The sequence below is a fragment of the Lytechinus variegatus genome, chromosome 9 (genome assembly GCF_018143015.1).
Source record: "Lytechinus variegatus isolate NC3 chromosome 9, Lvar_3.0, whole genome shotgun sequence".
Lineage (NCBI taxonomy): Eukaryota > Metazoa > Echinodermata > Echinoidea > Temnopleuroida > Toxopneustidae > Lytechinus > Lytechinus variegatus.
The window spans coordinates 32,145,265-32,164,465 of NC_054748.1; the positions used below are offsets into that span (position 1 = coordinate 32,145,265).

The 19,201-nt window shown below is 34.4% G+C and overlaps 1 protein-coding gene across 1 annotated transcript in view; it reads left to right on the plus strand.

The window, feature by feature from the left end:
• LOC121421764 (mucin-like protein) overlaps positions 1-18,786 on the plus strand; it is a 50,369-nt gene extending 31,583 nt beyond the window's left edge. The window contains exons 19-38 of the mRNA XM_041616564.1: positions 1,527-1,713; positions 2,378-2,503; positions 3,481-3,573; positions 4,753-4,881; positions 5,329-5,454; positions 5,839-5,951; positions 6,160-6,379; positions 6,897-7,022; positions 7,718-7,837; positions 8,230-8,349; positions 8,752-8,865; positions 9,449-9,634; positions 10,246-10,398; positions 11,359-11,492; positions 11,811-12,042; positions 13,249-13,365; positions 13,971-14,115; positions 14,708-14,879; positions 16,257-16,325; positions 17,673-18,786. Coding sequence (XP_041472498.1) covers positions 1,527-1,713; positions 2,378-2,503; positions 3,481-3,573; positions 4,753-4,881; positions 5,329-5,454; positions 5,839-5,951; positions 6,160-6,379; positions 6,897-7,022; positions 7,718-7,837; positions 8,230-8,349; positions 8,752-8,865; positions 9,449-9,634; positions 10,246-10,398; positions 11,359-11,492; positions 11,811-12,042; positions 13,249-13,365; positions 13,971-14,115; positions 14,708-14,879; positions 16,257-16,325; positions 17,673-17,720 — 2,730 coding nt within the window. The 3' untranslated portion in view covers positions 17,721-18,786. The remainder of the gene's footprint in view (positions 1-1,526; positions 1,714-2,377; positions 2,504-3,480; positions 3,574-4,752; positions 4,882-5,328; positions 5,455-5,838; positions 5,952-6,159; positions 6,380-6,896; positions 7,023-7,717; positions 7,838-8,229; positions 8,350-8,751; positions 8,866-9,448; positions 9,635-10,245; positions 10,399-11,358; positions 11,493-11,810; positions 12,043-13,248; positions 13,366-13,970; positions 14,116-14,707; positions 14,880-16,256; positions 16,326-17,672) is intronic.
• The last annotated feature ends 415 nt before the right edge of the window (positions 18,787-19,201 follow it).

The window sequence follows — 19,201 nt, forward strand, 5'->3', positions numbered from 1 at the left end:
GTGGTTTTACTTTTCCCTACTTATAATCAATCTGGGCAGTCTTAACCTAAATTTTGGACTAGATATACATGCCCAACTCTGAGGGCATCTGCGACACATGTACGTTCTATTCATTCACTAGAATTGTACCCAAAGTCCCAAACTACTGGAAACTGCACAGCTGTACATTATGTAAATATTTTTTCTTCATTATCTAGATAGAAAATATTATAAAATAAATGACTAAACTGTCCAACATTATAATCAATTAAAAAAAGGAGCAACATACATACAGAAGATGTAGCTCGAACTATTTCAGGTCTGCCGCATATGCTACATAGTGCATATACAGGAAGTGATTCTTGAGGCTGTTTCATGTCTACTGTCTATATATATATATTCAAGTCAGTCAATATGATATAACAATTTTACTGACAAGTGCATTTGCATAACTCGCCATTACTTCCCAAGAAGGCTTGTCATTTAATTGGAGCGATTAGTTAGTATCAATAAAGTTTCAGCTTCCCTTTTCCCTCAAGGTTCGGTGTCTTTCCGAGTGTTCCATGCTACATCTACTACAATACCCTGTTTCGGTTTCATAGCAAGAGAGATCCTATCTGCACATTTAATGACCCAATGATGATTCCTATCTGTGTGTTAGCTTTGTCATGTGTGAGTAAAAAGTATGAAAAAAAATTATGTATATCGAAATTAGGCTTGTTACCTAGATAAGATTAGGCCTACTATGCACACATTATTATTTGGACTGTCTCTGAACTTTTTAGGGATCTGGTATTATATTTTTTCACTCCAGATTCACACTTTGACCAATTTTTAATCACTTTCATCCAAACATTATGTCCAGATGTTGTATTAAGTAATATGATCTATGGTTGCTATGGAAATATGTTGCTTAGCAACTGTTGCTATACTTGGTCGGAATTTTTCTTGATATATGATTGTAAAATGGGAGCTTAGAAGTCAAAATATAGTTTTTTAATTTTAGATAACATCCCAGAAATGGTGGTTGCCAAGGTAAATAAGTTACCTAGCAACTGTTGCTATACGAGAAGAGGTCAGGTTGGCACCCCCTACTAAAAATTTTCGGCACTATTTTCTCTACCTGTCAGCCAAATTTCATGCTTTTACCATAATCTGAACAATTCTTGCTATTTTTTGCACCGATCATCTAGACTATTGGTTTAGTACCGCCCCACCTTCCACACCTCACGCAAATCCCACTCTAAACACGTACCGTAGTAGGGGCGAAAAGAACATCCTTTATAAAACGTTTTATTTATCATCCCCGCAAATTAGACCCTAAACACGTAGCTTTCCTAGCAAAATGGATACCCTTTTTCATTACTTTTTGTGTTATGGATACCCTTATCACGTTACGTACGTAACATGCCCTATCTTGAAAAAGACATCCTTTTTACGTGTTTTGGGGATCGCGCATGTTATCCATTCCGACCACTCGTCAATGTAAGTGCCCCCCCCCCCGGTATAGAAGCCATTTTTTTTACACGAATGTAATGCCACTGCAGGTGGTCACGTGCAACTGCACTGATGGATGGTCAGGTGACCACTGTGACGTAGACTTCGATGCATGTGAGGGCAGCGGGCCCTGCTATGACGGGGTTATCTGCTACGATGAGCCTCCATCTTCGGATGAAGAATACAGATGTGGGCCATGCCCTCCCCTGCTGACGGGCGACGGAAGTAACTGCTACGGTGAGTTAAATGTTGTAAACCCTAGAGTTTACAGCAGCGAAAGCCTTTAAAATGCAGCTCCGATGTAAAACGTGCGATGAAGTGAAGTGGCCGAGTTTTCCGCAACTGTTAAGGAATCCAGGGACTATTTTTATTAATTCATCTTCATATTGGACAAGGGATGAAATCCTCGAACTGAATCATTTCTCTTCTCCTCCCCTTCTCTTTCTATTTTCCTTTTTTGGGGGCGTCCTGGGCACATTCCCCTGTCCAGCCTCTTAAATACACAACTGCAGGATACTTGGGTTTTTTTCAGATAAGGAATTTAGAGATGATTTTAATACATTTTCGTTTGATATTCTTGCAGGTTATTCTTTACATTAGGGCCATCGGAGCCTGAGGGATTGTGATATGGCACAGTGGAGTAGGCAATAGGAATAATCGTGTATGGGGTGAATTTATTTATCAATTTCTGACAATGTTCTATCATTCGGTGTTATATCCGTAGCCAACGTAGTTTGGCGTAACAACCAGTTTACAGAGACTGAAGTTTTGGGTCTAACCATCATCATGCTTATAACTTGATATATTCTGCGTTCTTTTCTCTCTTTTTTTGTTACAAGAGTTCATTTAAAACTATATCCATTGATAATTGTGATTCCTTTTTTTACCTTGATTTGTTTAGATTTCAATGAATGTGCTGATAATGACACAAATAACTGTGATCAGGTTTGTGAAAATGCATTGGGATCCTACACATGTTCTTGTGACACAGGCTATAGGCTTGGCCTTGATCAACGATCATGTATTGGTAAGTTCATGTATGAGTTTGTAAGCGTTGCAGTGGTGTGAATAGGGCAGGATATGATGAGTGTGTGGAAGTGTGTGATGGGTGCGTTGGTGTATGTTTCGGTACGTAGGAGAGGGTGTGTTGGTGTGAGGGTGTGTGTGAACGTGTGTATGACAAAGAGGGGAATTTTGTGGGTGTGTGTGGGTAAGTTGATTGACTGGTGGGTGGATGTGTGTGGGTGAGGGTGTGTGTGTGGGCACATATTTGCGAGTGTGAGTAAAGTGTATGGCAGTGTGGAAATAAAATGTCCATTTGCGGGTTTTGGGGTGGTTTTTGTGATTTTTTTAACTAGATGCCATTAAAATTGATTAACAAAGCTTTTAAAATGTGAAAGATACGGACTGATCAAAGAATAGAATGACAAGCCACAAAAAAAAGTTTAAGCAGATGAAAATAAAAAAAGATTGTCTTCGTCATCGTTGTAAAAGATAGTAGAATTGTAGTAGTAGTAGTAGTATTAGTAGTAGTAGAGTGTGGTAGTAGTAGAAGTAGCAGTAGTAGTAGTAGTAGTAGTTGTTGTAGTAGTTGTAGTAGTAGTAGTAGTTGTAGTAGTAGTAGTAGTAGTAGTAGTAGAAGCAGTGTGGTCGTAGTATAAGTAGTCGTAGTTGCCGTCGTCGTCGTAGTATTAATAATAGCAGCAGCAGAAGTAAAACTTCTTAAAGATCGAAAATATACGTTATAATTGAAATGGTTGCAAATTGGATGATTATAATGATAATATTAATAATAATGTTAACGGTAATTACTATAGTGATATTAATGATAATGATATTAAATATTACTAATCATGAGAACTCAAGAAAACGTTAATGATGTTAATTGATATAACGGTTACAATAACGATACTAGTGGACAATAAAATCCACAACTTGACAGTTCAATTATCTTCGCAATATTATTTTACCTAAATGTACCTTCTTTTACGTTTTTTTTTTCAGAGATATTTTGTACTGAGGAACTAATGAATTCCACTGGATCTGAAAACTGTACTTGCGAGCCAGGCTTTGAACTCATAAATGGATCCTGTATAGGTAAAACGTTAGATCATGTGGCAGTTACAGCAACTACACCTAATCCAGTCCGATCTAACTATCATGGCTATTTCATTATTTTAATGGCACACCATCAGTCTATTTACAATCATTGAAATCATTGGTGGTGATTTTAGCTTGTAACAATGGCAAAATTTCACAAGGCTTCTAGAGGAAAGATAGTTGTTAGTTTTAACAGTTGTATTAATGACAAAATGTTTGATATCAAAGTGCAATCCAGTTTAATTTAATGATTTATTATTTGATAATCCTTATTCCTAATTTGAAGAACAATAATTTGATCTAACTATAAATTAATGGAAGATAAATCGGAACTCGACATAATAGTAAACGGGCTACATAATTATTAGATCGTGATCTTTAAAATATCTGTACCTAGTTGCAGAGAATAGCATATCCATTATTTAAATGTTAAATAAAAGATCACTGCCGAATAAATGCCTTGTTCGTGGGATTTTTAAAAATCTAATCGACGCCTTACACCACTCGGCAATGGCACCTCTGCTAGCTTCATAACGCTGACGGGCTAAGTACGATGCAGGGAGTATGGGAACAAAAGTAGTCCACGATCTGCATTAAAGGACAAGTCCCTCCAAAATGTTAATTGAATGAAAAGAGAAAATCCAACAAAGACTAACACTAAAAAAAATCATTAAAATCGGATGTATAATAAAGTTACGACATTTCAAAGTTTTGCTTAATTTCCCAAAACATGTACATCCCGGTCGGTATGCAATGAAGAGACTGATGACATCATCCACTTACTATTTCTTTTGTATTTCATTTTATGAAATATTTGATTTTCTCCTCATGGATTTGTGAAACAAAGATACATTCCTCCCTGAACATGTGCAACTAGAATGGTTTCATCATTTTACAGTGAGAAACATCACCGATTCTTTCATATCCATACAACTCTTTTGTGAAAAATATATTTTTTTTAATTTCGATTTTGATGAAATTTTCTGCGTTATGCTTGTGCGATTTTTTTTCCTTTAATAATTCAAATCAGTATATTTTGGGGGTTGACTTGAACTTTGAGCCTACATGTACATCTTGTGCAATATCATACTTATATTGAACAATCTAACTCGGAAAAAAGATCTTTAAATAATCAAAAATTCCCCTAAAGATTTTATCCTTTCATTTCATTCTTAGATTTTGATGAATGTCTAGCTGGTGTCGACCAGTGCCCGCCTGATATATCTAGTTGCAACAACATACCAGGAGATCATAATTGCACTTGCCATTCAGGATACGAAAACATGTCCCCAAAAGAGTGTCAAGGTACTGATATCTGTTTTATTTATTTATTTGTCTATCATTCATTTCTTTAATTATTTATGTATCTATTTATGTATTTATTATCTATTCATTTACCTATTTATTTATGGGTTTATTTATTAATATTTTTTATACAGTGGGTATAAAGAAGTTTACTCTTAGATAAAATCCTGTAAAATTATACATTTGTAATATCCTGAGGATTTTTCCACCTTTTAACATTGGTACAAATGACGATATAACTGTCAAAAAAGCATTTCCGCTTGAGTGAGCACCACTTATTGTTTAATTTGACGTAGGTTTTGGACTGTCCCATCAGGCACTGTCCTTGGAATCGCTTGATGTCATATTCATTCTAAAACTGTGTTTTACTCACTGTATTTTAATCAATTTTATGTTTGTAAGTTTTCTATAAACCTGTTTATGAAATACTCTCTTACACTGAAATAGATATTGACGAATGTGAACGTGACTTGGATAATTGCAACAGGACTGAATTCAACTGTGTGAACACACTGGGTAACTTTTCATGCGTATGCAAGGAAGATACAACAGAAATCAATGGAGTTTGTCTAGGTAAGAAAATGCGTTCCTAATAATAGCAATAATAATAAAAGTAATGAATTTAAAAATGAAAGTAATAATAATAACAATAATGACAGTAAAAATGATGAAAATAATAATGACAATGAACATTTCGAGGTATAAAAAACATGATATAAGTACTTTCTATATCTTTTCTATTCCCAGGCAGCCTCTTTAACTCTCATTCAGGTCATATTTTCTTTATCATGTAACACTGTCATTCTTCTTTCTGACCTGTTTGTAATTTTGTATTCTCTACGTATTTGAAATGCCAAATAAAACTATAATAATAATGATAATAACAATAGTAATGATAATGACAATGTTAATAATAATAATTAAATATGTAATATTTTTATTGATTGTATGAAATAGGTGCATTGACATTGTCGCTCAACGCTCGTTTTTCATTTATCAACGGGCTTGGCGTTGTTACCTACCCAGAGACAATTGACTCCCAAGAAAATCAGCAGAAGTTGGCACAAGATGTAAGTTTTTGGAAAGTCGTCATTTCAAAAGCTTTAAATGTTGCAAAAATTGTGCTTACGTGAGAGTTTGAAGAATGTTATTGTTGGCAATTTGCTTTTTGCCATTACTGGTGTGTGAAATACATTAATCAAAGCTTTCTGCAAGTCTCGAAGATCAGAATGATACATATTTTTAAAATCAAATTATTCTCTATTTGTTACTTTTAAGGTCCTGCGTTACCTCAACACCTCATCAGCACTAAGTGAAGATGAGTTGCAGGCTGTATCTGTGCAAAACTACAGCTTGGCAGGAAGTTCTCTTCAGATTTCCTTCCGGGTTGACTTAAAACCCGACTCGCCACTGACCGAATCTGGTCTGGAGAATATTTTCATGGAACTTCTTCCAAGCACACGGCTTATTGAACCGAACCATGAAGTTACGCCTGAGGGTAGGTATTTCAATAATATTGGTCTCGTAGAACTCTCATTCCTACTTTGATATTGATTTCAAGCTTTAACATCTTTCAATAAATTGTAATGATTATATTGTTTTGTATTTTGCCTCAGTGTGTAACTTTGTTAGTTGATTTGATATGAAATAATGAGTGGTGAGAAGAGTGAGATAGATCAACAAAGCACAATGAATGCTATCACTAAAATGTTTTTAGTGTGACATGTTTTTCTTTGTCTTCTCGTTTTTTAGTTCTTTCCACCTTCTCCTATTTTGTTATACCTATATTCTTCCACATTATTATTTTTGTTTCCTTTTCTTCTTCTTCGTCTTATTCTTCTTTCTACTAATCGCCATACTCTTCCTCCTCTTCACCTCTCATTTGTCATCATTATCATCGTCGTAATCATCTTCAATTTTGATATAGTCACCACCATCATAATCAACATCATCACTTCAACCATCATCATTATCATCATCATCATAACTAACTTTACCTTCTCCTTCTTTTACAGATATCAATGAATGTGAGCTATCTACGGATGTGTGTGGTAACGGTAACTGTACAAATACAGACGGTAGCTATTTTTGTACCTGTTCTGAAGGCTTCCAACTCGGAAACGGGGATGCTTCTTGTGTAGGTGGGTAAACGAGTTTCCAGATATAGATCTGTATTATACAAACCATGAATACCCCCTAAAATAAAAGCGACACCATAAATATTGAAAAAAAATCTGAATCACATTGTGCATAACGGTGGAGTACTATTAAAATACTTTGCCATAAATTGATTTCACTCTCAGCATGTTAGATTGCCTATTTAGTTTACAGTGCGTTGATAATTAATACATTTAACTGTTGTATATCATTGCAGTAAAGTCTTTTCCTACTTATGGCTGAAGGTTTTGTCAGTCAAAGGTTCATGCAAATTAATGAAAATAGAATATGTATATAGCTTGTATCAATTTTGAGACGTGCATGGCACTATGTCGTTATCACACTTGCTTTAGCCCAGCTGCCGTCCCCAAAACTCTACTTCTTTAAAATACTTTTACCCTTTCTATTTTCTCCTGTTCGTTCTCCTCTTTTCACTCCTATATATCTTAATGGCGACCCCCTGGTCCCCCCCCCCCACGATGGTACCGGTCTGACCATAATGCTTCCAACCATATCAACCCTATCATTAACCAGTATTCATGATAGGATGAATAGTATAGCTGTACTAGATATACTTTCACTTCTGCTCCTACTGTTACTCAAAGCTTTTCCTCACGGCTTTTCCTCACTTTTTGATTAATGGTAAATCTTTTCTTGATTATTTTTGTTACTGTTTTAGATATCAATGAGTGTCTCGGGGATCATAGATGCAACCAAACTTGTATCAACTCACCGGGGGATTTCTCGTGTTCTTGCAATCCTGGATTTGAGCTTGATGATGATGGTTTTGCATGCATTGGTATGATGTCATTCACATCACAAGATCCGTTGCGATTCGATTTTTAAAGTTATTGGAATAACAATTTATATAAACATTCCAACTTAAGAAATCAAAGTTTCGAAAAGTGCTTTAAATACAATTGGAAGCCCAGTCTGTTTTTTTTTTAATGCCAAGAAAGCAAGCTTACTGCAATAAGAGCAATTTCATTAATCTTGTCCTTAAACAATTCGTACTATTTCAATTTTGAGTGAATAACCAAGTTTAAAAACTCGGTGTGAAAACAATTCCGCCTTTTAAATTGGTTATCATTAATCCACGTTTAGAATACTGAACACTTTGATTACAAATTGAATGACTGAAATCCAGCTTATTTTGCAAAGGAAAATATGTTGTTTTCTTTTATTCCTTAGATACTAATGAATGTAATGCAACAGACGTGTGTAGTAACGGGAACTGTACAAATACATATGGAAGCTACTATTGCACTTGTGATGATGGTTTCATTGGAACTGGAAATGATTCTTGTACAGGTAATGATTTTCAATGTAAGAAATACTAAATGTATTTTTACTTGTACCACTACTACTTCTATTGCTTCCGTTACTTTACTACTTCCACTTAAAATACTATTTCTACTTCTACGATAAGACTGCTACTGGTTGTAAAAGTACGATTTACATCGTATTTTTTAAACTTGTTCTGTCTACTTATCTTTCATCTTCCTCTTTAAGTCTTATTTCTTCGTCTTCTTGTTATCTTTTGTGTTTTTATTTGCTTTGTCTTTCTTCATTTTCTTTCTTTTTCTTATTCCTCTTTTTTCTTATTCTCCTTTTTCTCCCTCTGTTTTCTTCTTTTTTCTTCTTCTTTTTCTTTTACCTGTTTTTCTTCCCTACAAAATGACCTTATATACGTTTTCCTTTTTACGCATGTAGAAATCGATGAGTGCGAATCTGATCCTTGTCAAAATGGAGCGACGTGTACGGATGGGATCAACATGTATAGCTGTACCTGCGCACCTGGTTTTACTGAAACTAATTGCTCAATGGGTAATTTGACCAAAAATAAGTAGTACGGCAATCTTGAGATCAGTTTGAGGGACGAACGTTTCGGGGATCTCACCTTCGTCATATGAATTAAAACAAGGTTTTGGTTAAAAGTAAGAGTACTGCTCTTCCAAGCCAGATATACTTTCTTGATTTGCAACCAGGAGTACGATCAAGCACCTCAATGTGTTTCAAAAAGAAAACTAGATTAACATGAAATTCATTGGTTTGATATATAATAATGTGTTAAAGATGACTCTGATATACATATTATGTGAGAGTGGCCAAGTATAATGTAAACCAGAACAATGTAAATGTTGAGTTGTGTGCATCAAGGTGATTGCACTTTTGAAATGGAAAATAGCTTAGAATACTTTAAAGTGAAAGGCCATCTATAAACGTCAATGATCAATAAGTTCATCGGATTATTTTTGGGTTAAATCCGGGTATGTAGGGCATCATTAAATATGCTACTTCATAATTATATATCGATGGTATATTCTGTTATAATTGTTATTATCATTATTTTTGTTGTTGCTGTTTTGTAGTTACAAAATGACATCCTGCGATTTCTCTTTTTTTTTAGAAATAACCACGCCCACAGCCACCACCACGCCCACAACCACCACCACGCCCACAACTACCACCATCACAGAGAGCCCACCACCTACAACTACCATACAACCAAGCACAATTAATACAGAGGATACTAGTCCTACTGATTTGACTACTTCTGATTCTACCCCTCCTCCAACAACGATTACTTCAACTGGTATGTTAAGAAGTAAACTGAATTAAAATATCTAGTGTCAGCATTTATTGTATGAAGTGTATCTGTCCATAAAATGTAACAAAATATGTCTACTCAGATATAAATGTCAATGAAATTATTTCAAGTTAAAGTCCGGGATATATAGAGTTCACCATTGAATAGTATATTACATATTTTATATTTGATTATTATTATCATTTTTATTACGGGCTACGGGAATGATTTTTTTGCTGGGAGTGCGGATGTAAATATGAAAAAGCAATACCAAAAAAGAAGTCACCCCTAAATGATGGTGATTTGATGAAAAAAAATCCTGCAAAATGAAGGTCATTTTGATTACATTTCCCCACTTTTTCACACCTTCCAAAATTCCAGGAGAATAATACATGCAGCATCCCCGCAAAGAAAATCGTGTGGGTGCTTTAGCACCCCTGCTTGCCAGGGCCATGCATCATTATTATCATTATTATATGTTCTTTTTTTCTTTCTTTTGCCCCTCCTTATCCTCCTTCGTATTCTTCTTCTCCTATTATTATTTTTTATTATTACTATCATTATCATTGGAACAAAATGACATCTAATTTCATCTTGCCGTTTCTATTTGTTTAAAGAAATAACTACGTCCACTGCCGCCACCACCACAGAGGGCTCACTAGATACAACTACCATGGAACCCAGCACAGCTACTCCGGAAACTAGTCCTACAGATTTAACTACTGATACTCCTGATACTACCACTCTTCCATCAACAATCGCCTCACCTGGTATGTTCAGAAGTAAAATCAATTAATAAATCTAATTTCAACACATTTTGTTTTTTTATGTAATTGCCTTTAAAAAAAATAAAGATGGCTACTGAGATGAAAACGTCAATGATCAATGATTCAATAAAATTATTTTGGAGTTAAAGTCGGGGTAATATATAGTGCCCCTTTCAGGATGCCATGTAATATCAGTACCTTATTATTAGTAGTATTTTTCTTATTATTGCTTGTGTTATTTTTACACATTTACAATGATAGTTAAAAGCTACTGAAATCTTACAATCTGATTGGCTGATAGTAATTTCTTCTTTTTTTATAACAATTCTTTATACAACAGGACCCGAAAGTGAAATGAATTATGAATAGAAAATAAAGCAAATCAATGTCAACAAATTTTGTATTTAATTTTTTACCGATGAATTACCCCAATAAATGTTCTGAATTTAATTTAATTTATTTATCTAAGTAACCAGTGCACCAGAACCCATTCCACTGCAGTGGCATGAGTTCTACCCTCTTACAGTATATAATATTTTTGTTCTTTTCATGTTGTCATGGTAATTAATTCATTACCATTCACTTCCGCCGATTTACAGGATACTTGTGACAATAAATGTACACATTGATTACATGAGATTACAACTACTAAAGTGGAAATCTAGTGTCTCTGTTTTAACGAACTAAAGGTTACATGATCTTTAAAGATAATAATACTAACCATGTTTGAAATTACGAAAAAGGAAAATTATTAAAAATAATGGTCGTGTTCATCAAACTTACATCGAATTTTCAGTTAAACTGTTCAGGGGTCCATGGTATCTGGTATTTAATAAAAAAAACATAATCATAACTATTTACTCTCTAGAACACTCTAAAACAAAAGGTTACTCGTGATCAGTACGAAATGGTCACACAGGAAGAAGGTATTTACATGTTACATTGCTATCTATTTCTCATTAGAAACGTTCGTGAGCATCATAAGGATTAGTATCACAGCCAACAGACGAAGTGGTTCACTGCTTGTATTCACAGAAGAACTTAATGATCGGTCTACGGCCGCTTTTAAGGCTTTGGAAGATGTCTTTTGTGGTGCGGTAAGGAAGTCCACTTATTTATGTTTTAATGCTTTAATTCGCTTCAAGTGGTGAGATTATGTTAAATCAGAATAAATTAGATGAGATTAGATTCTACTTTATATGAATTAATCAGATTTTTAGTATTTGTCTGTACATCGTATAGGTCTGTATGTTTTTTTGGAATATAGACACTGTTGATAGGCGTAAGCATCGGGACAGCTTTTTGATTCCATTTAGAAGACAGTGAACATTTTGTTGCAACAATTGCTAGATTCTGTCTCATTCCTCTAACAATCTACTCGCGTTTCTATCCCAAATAAACCTTGTCATTCACAGGTTTCAACGTATTTGAATGTAAGCTTAAATTCAGCTCAGCTCATCAGTATCACATGTGTGGTAGTCTCTTTCCGAAGTGGTAGTGTGATTGGTGATCTTCAAATGAGTCTCGCAGCACCATCTCAGGATTCCGCTGATAGTCTTGCTCAATCAGCCACTGACCTATCACCTGCTAATGAGACATTCCCCTTTTTCGACGATTCTCTTTACGTCGAAGAGTTAACCGTAGACAGTAAGTGCACATTCAAAGTAAAACAAAATCATACTTTTCTGTTGAATAACCCATAATTTGACTAAACGTATAAAAAAGTTGATTAAATAAAGAAATAACCCTTTAAAGCGATTATATAATGCGTCAAAAATGTTACTTCTAGTGCTTTTAATTCTGTATCACCCCCCCCAAAAAAAAAAAAAACTCACATCTTCCTGAACATCTAATTATAACAGACACGTAATACAACAAAAATAAACACACAGACAAAATACATGTATAATGTTATACGAGTATTATACTATGTTTGTTTTACTAGATACCGATAGCATTTAGATCGGTGTGTATACTCTAGCTTGTATTAATCTCTTTGACATGTTTTACTAGATATCGATGTCTTTTAGATCGGTGTATACGATATAACTCGTATTAATCTTTTTGACATGTTTTTAGTATATACAGATATATTTTTTGATCGGTGTATATCGGTGGATATATTCATAAAAAAAATCATACATGTATCACCAAGCATTGCAAGACAAAATAAATATTGCAAATAATTATTAAAGGTAACAGTTTTGTCTCACACTTGCTGAAGATTACAAGATAACATAAAATGATTTTATAAAACATTGTGTAATACATTTCCAAACTTTGGGGAAAAATTAGCAATAATAAAATTGAAGTATACGCATCAATCAGTCTGTTTCCATTTCTGGAGATGTACTCCCAAGATGTTCCTCACTTATCTTATTCTTCATTATATTCGTTTTACAATTTGTCATTGTGCTTCCAACAGGTGGTAAAGCAGCTCCCTGCCTTGCAGAATAAATCTCTGTGTTAACTATTAAAATTAATGCATTCAATTGCTTTATCGTATTTAAACATACATCAATCCATAACAAACAGATTCTCTAATTCTGTTTATAATATTATGTTATGTCCAATATCTCTCCAAAGTGCTTGAACATTTGGCAAACTTTAATCTCTTCGACATATTTATCACAGCTAGTATAATTCCATGTTTTAATGAACTCCGATAGCTTTGAGATTGGTTCATATATTATCGCTGGTATTGCTTTTTGCCATGTTTTATTAGATACCGATAGCTTTGAGATCGGTCCGCATGTTATTACGGGTATTGATTATTTGCCATGTTTTAGATACCGAATGCTTTTATATCGGTCCGCATATTATTACGGGAATTAATTATTTGCCATGTTTTAGATACCGATAGTTGTGAGAACAGCAACCCCTGTAGAAATGGAGGGACCTGCACGGATGAATTCAACACGTATAGCTGCGCATGCCCAGAGGATTACACAGGGACAGACTGTTCATCATGTAAGCATGAACTTATTCTTTTTTATTACTTTGAATGCAGTCATAGTCATTAATCTGCTAGTAAGATTTGTGAAAAAAGAAATGGTTAACTAGCCCTCGTAAACAATTTGTCACGTTTTCAATACAACTAGCCTTCACCCTTGATGATCGTCAAACTTCACATTCTTATCAAAGAGTATTAAATAGAAAATTCTACATTGACCATCAGTATCCCTCAATATATCTTGCTTTCTCACTAATGCATGTACTTGAAAGAATTATTTTAAGATCGCGAGTAAATCAGGTATAATGAAAAGAAATAGGGAAGGGAAGCATTATATTTACCACACAATTACTTGCTTTACTTTAAAATCGTGGGCACTCGTAGGTGTGAACGCCCAACTTATTATTGGCGTTCTCTCCATCATACCCCGATGGATTTTATACTTTTTAGCTAGGATTTTCGTTTTGTCTTGCCATTCGTGATATTAAATCACAATAATTTGCATTTCCAGATGGTCGAGCAGTTTTACACTCACTAACATGATAATCATTACGTTAAGGTTTCATAGGTAAATTATACTTCATTTTAAGCAAAATCGTTTCTTATTAATTTATCCCCATAGTCTCTGGCAGGACTGGCCTATCCCCTGGTGCTATTGTTGGAATCATACTTGGTGCTATGTCGGGAGCTCTGATCTTCGTTATCTGCGCTTGTTTAATAATGGTCCAGACAGTGCGTCGTAATGAGGCAAATAGGATGTTAATGGGGTAAGTTATATTTGCATGATTATTTGAAGCAGCTTGCTATTTCTTTCATTCTTCTCCTCTTCCTTCTTCACTTTCTTCTATCAATCCATATGGCAGTACCAATCAATTGGCTCTCTTCAAAAATAAAGGTATATTATGAATTGGTGAAATGGATCCTTATCAAATTGGTAGCTGAATTCTATCACATGACCGGTGATTTATTTGTATTAGCCAACATGAAAATTGTCTAATGACTGGTACTAATGACTAGTTCTATTGACCGGTCATGGTTTTGAGATGAGGATAGAATATTGAAATAATTATGATCATCTATATCACTATCTTATAAAACCATAATACACATAATTTTGCTTGGGCGTTATAATGCTTGTTCACTTTTTTGTAGCTGTTGTCACTTTTGAAACAGTCCAGACTCCAGACGTAAAATTATAGAAATGTTTCAATGGTATTCTGCGTGGAATTCTTCCTAATTCCTCTGACGATGTGTATTAGTTTATTTTCATTATAAATTACGAAAATGTAAATCGGTATATATCTATCCATGCAATATATATAAATGAACATAATCATTCTTTCAAATGAAATTTGACAGGATGCAGAAGCATAGCAACTACCACATCTCAGACCAACGGCGTATATTCGATGACCGACGGTCGGATCGTTCTTTGGACGATTACTCGTTTGAAGCTTCTCTTGATCGTCGACAATATGATATCGGTAGAGCTGTTAATCGGATAAGACAATATCAAGGAATGGATAACCCTGTAAGTGAAATGGGCTATTATCGGGTACGAATAGGGATTTCGTTTCTTCATTCTATCGTACCCCCCCCCTTTACCTGTCCCCCTCTCTCTATCATCATCATCTCTCATTCCATTTTCCCTCTCTCCTCTCTATGCTTATCTCTTTCACTCTCTGGTCCAGCTTTCTTTAGTCAATCATGATATACCATTTTTTTCTATTAGAACAGAGATAAAGATTGAATATATATATATATATATATATATATATATATATATATATATATATACACACACACCCCTCAGAAATATTTGGAAATGTTTGGCAATATTATTATTTTCGCCAAACTCTGAATATTACACAATGCATATTTAATATCATTCAAAAGATCATTTCATTATATTTAAAATGATTCCCTGCTTATGATCATACCATCTCAAAAGGAGCAGGATTCAAAATTGTTTAATAGATGAAGTCTAAATTGAAAAGCTGCAAAATGAGCAGAAATAGTCTTGAAGGGTCAACAAAGAACATGATCCCTTTTTTGGTGAAAGTAGAGATGAAAACCATTCAAATCAAGCCCCTGCTTCATTTTTGATGTTTTGCTGTTGTTTATGCAGTGATGGTTCTGTAAAACCGAGGAGGGATTTTCGATAAAAGTCAGATTTCCAAACTTCTTTTCACGATTTTATATATATTTCGCATAGCAGTCAATCGAAAGCATGTTGTTTTCATGGAATCGAACACACCTCTACAGTAGCAAACACATAACAAACAAACATTGCATGGGTATTTCAAACCATGAAATTGTCGGATCCAATAATTCCACATCTGAAAAACAACCACAATGCATAAGAAATCAACCTAATTGTGATACTTCATGTAATCTTAATTGTTAGTATATTTGTCAGACTTTTTATGCATAATTTATCAGACACCATATTTGCAGTAGTCTGCATCTATTTGTAAAAGATTATATTATATCTCCTCATCACCTCTACTACTCAAGCTATTCTCACTCAACATTCCTTCTGGTTTACAGTCCTTTTCAGGACTATTTTCAAGAAAGAATACTCTACTCTCAAATCTCAACTTTCTCGCCTATCCACTTCTTCTCTTCTTCTATCCACTGTTTCTATAACACTCCACATGGTGTACCGTAAACAACATCAGCAAGTGTACATGCCACCATGCAAACCTACAAACAACATCCATTACATGGTTTATCCATATTTACCCCCGCAAAAAAGTACAGATTTAGAATTTGCTTGATAGTTAAAGATATATGAAATCCCTGTGATTAAACATATGTACCTTCCCAATGATTCTGTTCTTTGTGTTCTTTGTGTTCTTTGTTGATTCTTTTATTATCTTTTGTATGTTCCCTCCCCTATGAACAGGGACGAGGAGGCTTGGATAACTTTGCTACACCATATGTAGTTGATGGGCATAGCAGCGCCAGTGGAGAGGTAAGTACCCCCTTCCCCATATGCTCATCACATGATTTCAAAGTTCAAACTCATTAGGAATAAATTAACATCGATATGCAGTGTGTCCCCAAAAAACCAAACCGAGATTTAGCGACGATTTATCATAATTTAATCACAAATACAATAGACAAATAATCTAACAATGTAAAGCTTAGAATCTCCTCTTTCATCCGATACTACTGAGATTATTTCTCATTCACGCATGAGTGAGCAATTTGAAACAATTTGAAGAAAGGATACCAAAAACTAATTTGGCGGGGCTATTTGAATTTCAAAAAGAAAATCAGTTCTGCTATTGTATGATACCTTAATCAATCACAAAAAATGGTCAAGAAGTAAAAAAGTTATGTTCCCTCAAAACAATGCTTGTATCTCCATGATTTCATTAAATTAACGTGTTTCACCGATTTCCCACAGAAGCTATCGCCTGGTTAACGAAAAGTCTTAATGCATGGCTGATCATCAACAAAACGGATTTTGAGTGAGATCGAACGCTAGCCTGTAAAACGTCTTCATTGTGTGAAATTATTGAAAGTCAAGCCGTATTTCAAATAACCAGAACTTTGTTATTTTTTGACCATTTTCTGTAATTGAGGTATCAAATTAAAGAGCAGATATTGAACCTATCAAAAATGTGGTTTTCTTTTTAAAACCCAGATAGAGCCCGCCAAGTGAGTTTTGGGGATCCCCTCTTCAAATTGCTTTTGCTCACTCGTGCGTGAATACAAAATAATCTAAGTAATTTCAGATGAAGGGGGAGATTCTATGCTTTACAATGATAGGTCATATGTCTATTGTATTTGTGATTAAGTTATGATAAATCATCAATAAATTTCGGTTTCGTTTTTTGTGGGACGCACTGAGTATGAAAATATTTGGAGGCAGCATGATGTGGAAAAGTATTTTGCTCTGTACAAACATATTTGTTGCATGAATGTTGTAAAGAGTCAATTTTGAAGAAAAAAATCTGTCCTCATTTTGTTGGATAAGAGTACAGGATCAAAAGATCAAAACTGATAATATGATTTATTTTGTCATCAATTTTGTTTTCTGATGCTAGAAAAGTTATATCTGCTCAACGATATTAAACTGCTTCTATCCGACCACTTCTTTTCCCATTTACTTCTGATATTTCCAGTTCATCGCTCATGAATTACATTCATCTTGTTTTGAACATTATTGATTGTACACAGGTATGCGTTGTTATTTGGTAATTATGGAGAGAAATAATTGAAATTGAGCACGAGTGTGCAATCTTCAAAACGAACACTATTATTTTAATACGTCCTTCTTTTTCATTATTTTGTACGATTTTATTGTTTACAGAGCGTCGTTGAACGAAACCCGTTACACTACAGCTACATGTACTACTAAGGCTTAGATGTATCTGCAAACAGTCCCAGTACAATTTTGATATGCACCCAACCTACATGTGATGTGAATGTGTCCAGGATTGATTCATTGCATACACTAAGCACTGGAAGCGGCAACCAGACCCAAACCTGGGATAGTAAATAATGCGCCTCGGAATAGACTATAATCCTATAATCTAGAATTGAACATTACAAATGTCAATTTACCTTCACTCTGACCTGTTCTCATTATTATTTTATATGCTATGTGAGCTAAATATATCTAGCCTCAATCAAGCATTTCTCTCATTATAATCAAATTGAAACAATATTATACGGAGGTTGGGTTTGAAGCATTTAAATTGTTATTATTATATAATTATGATTCATATGACAAATTCACCATTTTCATTTATAAGGATTTGTTTATTCGGAACATTTTAGAATATGTATGTGTCATACAAACAGGGAGCAAATATCAAATGTATACATTTTTTACATGTTTACTTAAAAAATGCATTTGCATTCTATAAAAAGAATGATTAATGAAAGTCCTTAGAATAATAAATGTAAATCTCTATACTTTTGTCAATAGTTTGTAATCAATATCATGCGTTACACATCGATGGATATGACTTCGCCAGAGAAGCGTTTCATATGAATATGTCGTCCGACAAGTTATCGGATCTGATAATTTTCCTTGAATCTGATTGGCTGAGATGCACATTTCCTGTGAAAACTGTCGGATAAAACAGTCGACAAGTCCTTATGCGAAACGACTCCCAGGAGTAAATAAATTTCCTGAATCATTTAATATTTACCTCAATAAATAAGTCAATGCAAAGGGTTCACAGATATGTGATAATATATCATAGTCATTGTAAATACTTTTAGTTCCTGATATATGAAAGTTCTATTTACTTATGGCTCCGATATCAAATTTTAAATGAATATAATGAAAGTTTAGCTTATCTATTATACACAGACCATGTAATATTGGAGAAATGAAGGCTGTCTGTGGAGCGTTGTGGCCCAGTGGCTTAGTCTCCGGACTCTGAAACAGAGGGTCGTGGGTTCGAATCCCAACCATGGCGTAATTTCTTTCAGAAAGAAATTGATCCACAATGTGCTGCACTCAACCCAGATGAAGTAAATGGGTACCTGGCAGGAATTTATTCCTTGAAACACAGCGCGCGTAACAGCTGCACTGCTAAAGCCAGGGTAATTATGCTGCATATACTGTAGAGCGCTTAGAGACTTCTGACAAAGTAAGTATTAAGCGCTATATAAGCAAGTATAATTATTATTATTATCTTCCTGTCTGGGGCATATACTTCATTTTTTTAAATGATTTATTATATTCAATATATTGATTCTGCCACACCTCAAATAGATACATGTACATATATTTTCCAAAAAAAATAGTATTTGATACATTTATTACTTGATATCGCAGCTTTTTAATGGCATTTATGATTTGAACATTTTAAATATGGTCACGTT